This window comes from Triticum dicoccoides, chromosome 2B, assembly GCF_002162155.2.
Source record: "Triticum dicoccoides isolate Atlit2015 ecotype Zavitan chromosome 2B, WEW_v2.0, whole genome shotgun sequence".
Taxonomy (NCBI): domain Eukaryota; kingdom Viridiplantae; phylum Streptophyta; class Magnoliopsida; order Poales; family Poaceae; genus Triticum; species Triticum dicoccoides.
In genome coordinates this window covers 460,840,786-460,851,157 of record NC_041383.1, presented here as the reverse complement: position 1 = coordinate 460,851,157, position 10,372 = coordinate 460,840,786, and the positions used below count along the sequence as shown (strand labels likewise).

Sequence of the window (10,372 nt, the reverse complement as noted above, 5' to 3'; positions counted from 1 at the left end):
ATCTTGCTCGATGCCCATGAGGAGGACTTGGTTGTTCGTGAAGCGGTGCTTGCCGCCACGCTTCGCGCCAAGGACGAGGAGATTGAGAAGCTCGTTGCGCAGCGAACCCAGGATCTGATGCAGAGGCACAGAGAAACACTTGACGCCCTGGTCCTCGACCACGCCGGCAACTAAAGCAGGCAGTCGATAGCGCTGAGGCCGCAGAGGCCGCCAAGATTGAGCTGGCCGGCAATGTGGAGAAATTGGAGGCGGACCTGGCAAAGCTTGGCAAGGAGCTCTCCACACTCAAGGACGACAGAGAGAAAACTCTCTACGACCTGGCGATGATGCAGACACCATATCTGACAAAACCAAGCTGCTCTCCAAGGCCAATGATTCCATTGCTGATCTGAAGTTGAAGCTGGAGACCTAGGAGAAGATGCTTTCGGAGTCCAAGGCTCGCAAGCTGACACTGACCAATGAGCTCATGGACAAGCTGCTGCTGCTGCGGACCGCCGTCACTTCCCACGACGAGCTCGTGGCCAGCACAAAATTTTGGACCGATCGACTCGTGGATGTTGCGGAGAAGCTCACTGCACAACTGTCTGCCATGGGAATGCCAAGTTTCAGGTTCTCCCATGAGGTGAATGTGACAAGCAACGCTAGGCTGACTCTGTTCTTCGAGCGTGTCCTCGACGCCCTGAAGCTGCTCTACTCCAACAGGGCGGCCTATCTGGCCGAGGATTCCCGGAAGCTTTGCCGGGGCGCCTTGACCAAGGTGCTCACCAAGGTGGCATACTGGAACCCCAACATTGACTCCACCCAGGCGCTTGATAGCTTGCCGGAGGGCGTCGACCGTCAGGCGTTCGAGGAGCACATCGAGCCCATCATCAGCTACGTCATCGAAGTCGTGAGGCTGGAGAGCTAGCGCCGGGATTAGCTGCTCCATTCCTTGTTGCCGCTGCGAGTTCACACCCAAGACAATTCATCTTAAGTTAGAATCACGACAACTTTTGATGTAATATAACTCTGTTGTGCCTTGAACTGTTTGCATGTTATCTTCCTGTTTAGTTCATCCTTATATGTTATGCACCCTACGCTTAATTGGATAGGCCTGTCGGCGCGTGCACCCCTTGCTGCTGGCACTAGAAGGACAGATCCTTAGCAGCCTGCGGAGGGTGTCGATGCCAACAAGTTACCTTGCCATTCTTGGCGCAGTGACCTGAGCTATCGAGCGGACTCGAAACAGAACAGGGGCGCTGTTGATTATGGCAAGGTACCCCGCCGTCCTTAGCAAAGCGCAGCACCTGAGCTTTTGAGCGGACTCGAAACAAAATAGGGCATTGCCAAACGCGGAAGGGTTCCTTCTACGTGCAGGTCCTCCATACAAGGACCGAAGCCATCGAGGAAAATAACCTTATAAAAGGAATAGTTACTCATGGTTTGGCATGACTTAGCTCTTAGTTGTTGTGCGGACCGTTGTCGCGGCTGCAAACGATGCCGCTTGCCTGGCTTCCCGCATCTGGATGGTGTGGATGATCTTGATCTCCTCCACCACTGGCATCTGCCACATCGCCCGTCTGTGCGGGCAGGGGCGGGGCGGCCACGAGCGGGCCGACCACTGCGATCGACTTCTTCTTCAGCGCCATGGCGACGAAGAAGCTGCTGTGCTAACTAACAGACCACATTCTCACAACTAATTCCCCCTACCTGGCGCGCCAAAGATGTCGGGGAAACGAACACCCATGGGGGCACAAGGATCCCTTCTATGTTCGGCGGGGGATTAGCTGCACGAAGAGCAGGTCTAGCAGTTAGCACAAGGGGATTTTTACCCAGGTTCGGACCGCAAAGATGCGTAATACCCTAGTTCTGCTTGTCTGGATATATGTGTTCTTGAGCTTTTGAACTAGCTGTGGTGCATGCCCGGTCCAAAAGTCTAAATCCTCTCTCTGTATGCCTCAGGCCTCCTTTTATACGTAAAGGGGTTGCCACGGTGGCACACATGAGGTGGCAAGCTACAGTGTATGAGCTTATCGCTCGGCACCATAGGACAAACACATTTAATGTGCTGCCTACATGCCCTCTTACTTTATCAGGGACAGCAACAAGAGCCATCTCATCCGTCGCCACTCCCCCTTGCTTCGGCACGCGTCCAGGCCGACGAGGCATGTAGTGCCATGCTAGCTAACTAGCTGCTGTGTTGGCATGATTGTAGAGCCTCCACGAAGATCTGCATGCCGTCACGCAGGCGCCTGCTTAGTTGGCACACTGGTCGTCGCACTAGAGTGGTGGTGAAGTGGCAAACCCTTGCCGGGCGTGGGCCCGACCGCGGCCAAGCGATCGTCCCCGGCAAGCCTTCGTAGTCGTCCCCGACAAGGGTCTTGCCGGGGGTCTTCGTCTTCTGGTCCCACATGGACCCGTAGGCTGTCAATCTTTATGAGGATCTGCATGCTACCACGCATGCATTCTCAGATCTTGGTCTGAACGTTGTGGATGGTGTCAGAACTCTCAACCCCAAGGGTGATGGGCTTGCTGGTGCTGCGTAGGTTGCCCCGGCAAGGGTGTTGCCGAGAGAGGTCCAGCTCGCCTTCTTCTCCTTATTCCTCGAGTATCTGTCTTGGTAGTCTTCGTGTTTTATCTTCTGCTGTCCTGCTGGGCCCGGCCACACGCGTGGCTACAACTACCCGTGCACAAGTAAGGGGTACAAAAGAGCCCGTAGTTTTGTACACCGACACTATGCATGTCTCAAATAGTTGACCTCTAATGCGGGGAGCAAGTAAGATTTCCGACCCATCCAGAGCTCGAGCGTAGTAAGTGGCCCGATTTTTTTTCCGTTTGCCTTTCTAGTGCCTTTTTGTTTTTGGTATTTTTTTCAGGAATCATGAAATATAATTATTTTTAAAAGTGTACAATTTTTAAATTTGAGAACATCCTTCATAAACCAGGTGAACATTTTTCGCGCAGGTGTGAACATTTTTTAAAAAATCAAACATTTTAGAAACACGAATATTTTCTTTAAATTCTGAACACTTTTTGGATTTTGTGAGAATTTAAAATGAAAATAAAACAGGAAAAAGAAAAGAAATAACCAAAAAAATGTAAAGAAAACAACAGAAAAAAAGAAGCCAAAAAGTACCAGACTAAAACATTCTAGAAGGTTCCCAAAACAGATTTATGTAGAAGGTACATTACCTAATTGGGCCGGCACATTTAGCTTTGCATGTTCCTCTACTCCGTGTCGATAATGTCTCACAATTAGTGACACGTAGGTTTTGATAGTTTTGTTGGGAGCTTCTATTTCACGCCTTTTGCGGAAAGTTGCGCCTTATAAAAAAGATGGTTTGTGATTTTTTTAAATGTTTATTGATATGAAAAGAGTTTGCAAAATTGACAAAAAAAGTTCATGGTAAATTTTCAAAATGTTCACAAATTTTGGAAATATTCATGAATTTGAATTTATTTCTAAAATGCGAAAATACTTATGAGTTTTATGAATATTCATGAATTTCAGAAGACGATGAAAATGACCATGAATTTTAAAATGATAACAAAATTGAAAAACCATCTTCCTGGATTTCAAAAGAACAATAATGGAAATTAAAAAAGAAAAGAAAATGGGAAAGGAAAATGAAAATAAAAAATAAAAAGGGAGAAACGAACAGTAAAAGAAAAGGAATGAAAAGGAGACGTGTAAACTAGGAGATAAAAACATAGAAAAAGGGAGGCAAAGGAACCTTCTAGAGGTCCTTGTTACGGAGTATTACTCCAGGATTTGCGCGCAAATCTTACTCCAGGAATGGTTTCTTTTTAGACTTTCACTCTGGTGTGACCAATTTACTACACTCGCACTTTTTCTTCCTTTTTCTCACTTTTTACATTTTCATTTTTGCTCTTTTTTATTTTTATTTTTTGGTTTCCTTTTCGTGTTTGTTTTAACTTGTTTTATTTTTCTTCCGCGTTTGTCTTTTTTCATTTTTGTTTCGTTTTCTCTTTCTTTTTTACTTCATTTTTTCAAAGGATCCAAGCAACTCCGAGCTCGGCGATGGTGAGTGGCATCAAGGACCCGCACAACTACGAGCTTGGCAAAGGAGTCGTGTCGTGACTTCAGGGACCAACACGACTCCGAGCTTGGCAAACGAAAACTATGTCGAAGGTTGGTGCAACTCTAAGCTTGGCGAACGCGACTAGCTTCTCGACGTCGAGCTTCCAAGCGACTTCACGCTTGGCGAAGGAAATCGGTGTGGCATTGAGGATCCTGGCGGCTTTCATCTTGGTGAAGAAAAGTAGTGTCTTGACGTCTAAGATTTGCGCGACTTCAGGCTTGGTTAAGGAAAGTGGCAACTCGACGTCAAGGCTACGCGTAAATATGAGTTTGGCGAAAGTGAGTGGCATCTCTTCATCGAGGACACACATGACTCCAAGCTTTGAGAAAGGAAGTGGCGTCTCGACGTCATAGAACTGCACTACTTCGAGCTTGGTGAAGGAAAGCACTGTTGAGGAACCGCGCGACTCCAAGCTTAAAGAAAGGGAGTGTCGTATTATAACACCCCGGTCTCTCATGTTGACAAACAATCGTTACTCCTAACTGTCACCTGGGAGCTAGACTAACCTCACAGATCTACACTGGCCTTTCCTCGCACCTTGTCCACACTCGTGCGCACCCGAGAATATTTTCCTGGTCGGTCACCCATTCCAAATTATCCCAGGCCACACATGCTTAACCTAGAGGTTCTTTGGCGATGAGATTTCGATAAACAAGGTGTGCCTTATTGATATGAATAGTTTATCATTTCTATTAAGCAGGCTGTCACATACATCCCAACTCAAAGGAATTGGCATCCTCATCGGCCAATGGGAACATTTTCTCCTAGCACACATTTGTGCACCTAGTGCCGGCATAAGTTCCACAATGTATGCCTCGACGGGCCATGATGGATCCATTTTATGATGGTTTTCTGCCGTCTTTTTGTCTGGATTACTTCAGGGTTTGGCCTTCCCAAGGTCCTTCAAGCACGCATGCAGCTTTACCCTCTAAGGTCACTACTTTGGTGTTACTTTGCAAGCTCTGTGCAACATGTTCGGCTTTGTGAATGCAGGTGTTATCAAGCTTGAGGATGAGCACCTCGCCTAAGAATTTCGCAATTGGAAGCTTATTTCTGTCGAGGGCGATGTCAACTTTGTGAAGATGAAGGTTGCCACTATCTAGAACCTGGCAATCAGCTACTTCTACTCTATGTAGTGCTAGCTACTTCTACTTTGTGTAGTGCTGATGGGCGGAATAGGATTTCAAGGCTCCTCTGTTGCGAATTGGACTATGGCCCCTTCATTAAGTTGTTTAGGATGACATCGTGCAGACGGCGCCGTGTGGTACTACAGCGGGTACGAGCGCCTGTGGTCGTATCGCGCATCATTTTCTCTTTTATCTCCTTTGGTGAATGCCAAATTATATAACAATAAAATAAAAGGAGTTTTGCTCTTATTAATGATTAATGAGCAAGTTGAAGGGATAATCACCAAAAATATACAGTTGAAACGTGGTAAAAAAGAGTGTCAATACCACTCATCACCTCTCATGGCCAACGCCAATGTTACTGTTATGAAAACAACTTTTGACTAGGGGTGGCTTTAGCCGCATGATTGAATTCGAGAGTATGGCAGGTGCCGCTCGTAAGAAGAGAACAAAAAAATATTTAATTAGGGGAGGGGGTGTACGGTGGTCTTATGACGTAGGTCACCGTACACTTACAATATTTGCACGTCAATGTTTTTTTAATAGGTTTGTTTGTACGAATGAAGCACGATCTAGTACTATGTTAGAAAAGTGTCGAGCGAAGGTGGTCGTAGGTACGAGTTGGACGAGGCTCCTCGGATCCCACTCCCAAATGACCTCCCCTAAGATGGTATGTGGGAAGGGTATGAGAGCTAATTTTGGCCCATGTGTCTATGGTTGAGTTGTCAACCCTTTTGCCTTGGTGGGCTTTCTTCTTGGGCTTCCTCCTTCATGTGGACTGACTTCTTTGTTTCTCCTTCTCTCACTAATTTGATCTTCCCATCTTTTTCCCTTTCTTGAATTGTTGATGACAAATACAACTTGTGTTGACTTGATCTTGATCTGCTTCGAGTGTGCTTAGTCAGGGTAAGTTGGTTTTCTCGGTAATCATTAATTATTCCCTCAACGGTCTGTAAGATTGGATATATAAATTATATAATAATAATGTTCATACTTTTTTATTTGTGCTGTATAGCATGACTTAATGTAAAATTATGGAAGTAATACCTCAAAGGCGTTGAAAATTCAAGAAGAAAAAGTAAAAGGAAAGAAGTATAGTATTGGAATTTCATGTGCAAACTTGTGCGCGCATATGGAAAATAGTAGTCCCCAATAAGACAGATACTATGAAATACAATGCGGCGTTCTTTGTTTTTTCTTCGACAAAGAGTGATTTTTTTTTCACATACAGGGAATACTATCAAAACGGATTTACAACCGACCTTGGCATGACTAAATTGCACATGACCAACACAACCATGCACACTTAAAAAATGGCCGCCAAACACAAAGTCGTACAAACATCATCCCTTGTTATGAACCACATTAGTTATTTTTATTTCCGTGAAGAAAAGCTTGGTTAGGCTTGCAGAAGAGTTGCTGCATTGTTCTACATCATACTCCCTCCGTCCGGAATTACTTGTCTCGAAAATGAATGTATCTAGAACTAAAATATGTCTAGGTACATTTATTTTCGCGACAAGTAATTCCGAACGGAGGGAATACCAGTTAACTACTCCTATCTATCTAGTCGAATGTCCAAACCAAACACATACAGCTATAGTTCAATTTGCTTACAGGGCCGGTAAATCTCCTCTTTTTTTTGTGAAACAGGGCCGGTAAATCTCGAATGAACTCAGCAGGGCTGTGAATCTGTGATTATCTCTATTCAAATAAGAATGGTTGTGCAGTCACAATGTGTGGTTGCATACGTATATGTTCAGAGTCATCTAATTAAGTGGTTGGTAACTACTGTGCGGACTTCCACACAATAAATTCTAAAAGAAGCACACGCATGATGCAGTAGCAGGCCAACAGGAGTCCTACAGGCCGATTCAGTACGCGGCACACCTTACTCCACGATCATATCAAACTGACCACGCAGGCAGATATATATACGAAACTTCTAGAAGCAGCAATTGGCTAGCAAAGGTTCCTGTACAGTTTGAACCATGTGTGTGTAAGACAGGTCTGATACGCCAGATTCAGGCAGACGCGGGAAATGAAAGGCCACCCCGCGACCCCCGCCTCACCTCCCCCAGCGGCGGCGGGGGATCCCTAGCCGCGCCGCCGTGGTCCCCTCCTCACCTTGCCCCACCTCTTCGCCGCCGCCTGAGGCAGTTGCCGGGCAAGCCCGGGGCGCCAAGGATGGTGGCGACGGGGCCTCGGCTGCCCTGCCTGCGTGGCGAGTCCCGGATCTGGAATGACGGCTTCTTTGACGAGGCACGGCGGGCTCCGAGGGGCAGCCGCGCGGGTGGTGGATCTGGCGTCCTGACCGTGCAGGCTGCGGGATTTCGGTGGTCGCTAGCGGCTGGCGGCGGCTTCTGCGGCGGTCGTTGCACGCGATCGGCACCCCCCCTCCTCCCCTATTCGGCGTGCGGGCCAGCCTGGTCGGGCCGCGCCTCCCTTGGTCGTCGGTTCTCTACAGGAGGCGTCGCTGGTGGCGGGGATCTAGTTCTAGAGAAATCCCTGGTCGGCCACGCTGACGGCGACGCCTGAGGGCGTCGTTCTCCTCCTTGGAGGCGTCGGTATGGACTGATCTCTCCTCACTTCCCCTTCCCCTAGGTCTCCTGAGCGAAATCCCTAACTTTGTTGGACGGTGGTGGCGCTCATGGCGCCGTTCCCTTCTTGAAGGCGCCGCTTTGGGAATCTTGGGGCTGGGTGGCGCTTGCGGGTGGTGGGCGACGACGGTGGTGCGGTCCTATCCTAGCATGGATCTACGTCCGTTGCTCGGAGATGGATTCGTGTTCGTGGAGGTCGACGTTTGGCGTCGTGGTGGCATCGATGACGGAGGACCTGCCAAGGCTTGCGTAGGTGGAGGTCGTCGTTTGGTATCATGATGGCGTCGATGGCGGAGGACCTACCTAGGTTGACACCTCAATCTGCTCTGAAGATGGACCAGTGGAAGATGACGGTGATGACACATGTGAGCGCGTCGGACCGGTTTGTGCCTCAGACCTGGCAGATGGCTCGGTCGGGGCCTCCGGCTTTAGATGTTAGGCTTAGGTGAGAGGCTGGGTACGTGGTCCGGCTTGCACCTCTTCAACATATGGATAGGAGTAGCGGCATATTGCCAAGATGATGGATTCAGGCATATTGTTGTTCTACTTTGTAAGGTCCTCGAGTCAATAAAATGATCGCATGCATCTTTCAGATGCAGAGGCTTGGGGTCATCCTTCTTTAAAAAAAATTGTGTGTAAGACCAGGGCCGCTGGATGAAGTGTCGTCTGCAAATCGGGCAGAGTGCCGGCCGCAGAGGAGTTTCGAATTGCATATGCTTTTGAGCTACTAGGTACTAGCAAGGGTATGCGCGCAGCATGTACTAGCTAGGTCACGTGGTTAATGCCAAATGAGCAGTGGCCACTTACAACCAACGAAAGAGGCGAGAATCTGTTCCTCAAAAGGAGAAGAAACGAAAGAATGGCATGAAACCACGTCACTAGTGTTGAAAAGGTTCACCTGGACGAAACAACGAGCACAAATTAATTCGATCCTGAGCTTTATGGCGATCTATACCTGCAACCCAATCGTATTGACTCGTTAAAGTCCGTAGATATTTTTTCACCGAACTGTCTAATCAAAGGTGGTAGCTACTACGTACATATGATATGGCTCTTAACAGTACTAGCAACATCATCAAGCACAACATATACATCTATCTACAGAGACTTGGAGAACAACGCTCCTCGATCGATCATCACTAGCTAAAAATTTGCATCAATCGTATCGCATCGAGATGGTTGTTTCTGAATTATTGGTAGTATAAGCTAAATAAGCTGAAATGTAAATGTAATTTTCACATCGTCACCATTAAACCACAAAAAGATCGACCTTCATAACTCGGAAACAAGGACAGTATCTTATTTGAGCAAGAAGAAGCTAGGCATATGTGCATGTAGAGGTGAAGCAGTAGCTCAGGAGCAGCCGTCTTGCACCCGGAGAGGACTGGAGCTGGCAGGTGGTGCCGGGGCCGGGCGGCGCGCGCAGGACTCGGCCACGAGCGCCCGGCGCGCAGTGAGCAAGCCGGCCGGCACGAGCGGGCGGTCGAAGGCGGAGCAGTCCATCCAGTCCTTGAGCAGCTTCTCCTGCCCCCACATCTCCGGCACCCACACCCTCCCCGCCATCTCCCGCCTGTGCCGCTTCAGCCTTTCCCGCGCGGTCTCCCCTTCCTCCTCCTTGTCCGCTGGCTGCAGCAGCTTCCCCGCCTCCCGCTTCTCCTTGGACGTAGACATTCTTCCAGCTTGATCTTGCGCCGCCACCGCCGCATGGTGATCTGAGGACGTAGCGTCGGCCGCGACCGGCCGGCTTTCCTCCGCCAAGCCGCCCGTGCATGCCTCGGCCGGGTGAGCCGCGCTGTGCTCCGGCACCTCCTCGACGTCGCCGGAGTAAGCCATGCAGCTGATCGAGCAGAGCTACACACACTAATTACGCGGGCAAAAGCGAGCTAGAACAGCAATGATTCTTGAGCCCTTGGCAACACCGGTTGTCTGATGCCTTGCTGACCCCAATATAACGAAGCCGGGGGCGGGGGGAGATTAAAAGATGGGGGGGAGGTGGGGGACGGTTGGGGGAAGAGGGGGACACGTTAGGGGGAGCAAGGGAAGGAGATGGAAGGGGCTCGCCTATGGTGGCTGCGAGGTGAGCGTGGCCTGCCGCTGCGGCGCATTCCGCCATATATGTGGCTGCCCTTGCCCTCGCGACGTGGCCGGAGGCCGGAGCCGTGGAAGCAGTAGGTAAAGTAACTGTGAGGCGCGCGCGGGCGTAAATGTGTGTGTGCGCGGCTGCGGCTGCGTGGCGCGGTTTCCGTTTCTGAGGCTGGTGGCAGCGCGGCGCGGGCTGGATGCACCACGGCCAATCGGTAGATACCTCCGGTAGATTTGATCTTTTGCCGGGGCCACCGAGCAGTCAGCGTTCGCCTATCCCCATTAACTTCGAGACTCTGACCCGACATTACTGATAGACGAAGGAAGGAGGGACGAAAGATCCACCCGACCCGAGCAACCAAATTTCTTTTTTTTTTTTTTGATAATAACTCAATCAAATTTCATTTTCATAAAACATAGTCCACGCTTTTAAATTGCGGCATAGATATAATGTTTCCTCAAAGGTTGGTTCAATCTTAGT

The 10,372-nt window shown here is 49.1% G+C and overlaps 1 protein-coding gene across 1 annotated transcript; it reads right to left on the bottom strand.

The window, feature by feature from the left end:
- Window positions 1-8,852: 8,852 nt before the first annotated feature.
- Window positions 8,853-9,987, bottom strand: LOC119364211 (protein BIC1-like). The gene has a single exon (XM_037629638.1). It carries the CDS (start codon window positions 9,640-9,642, stop codon window positions 9,163-9,165), a length of 480 nt encoding a protein of 159 aa, XP_037485535.1. The 5' UTR covers window positions 9,643-9,987; the 3' UTR covers window positions 8,853-9,162.
- Window positions 9,988-10,372: the final 385 nt, after the last annotated feature.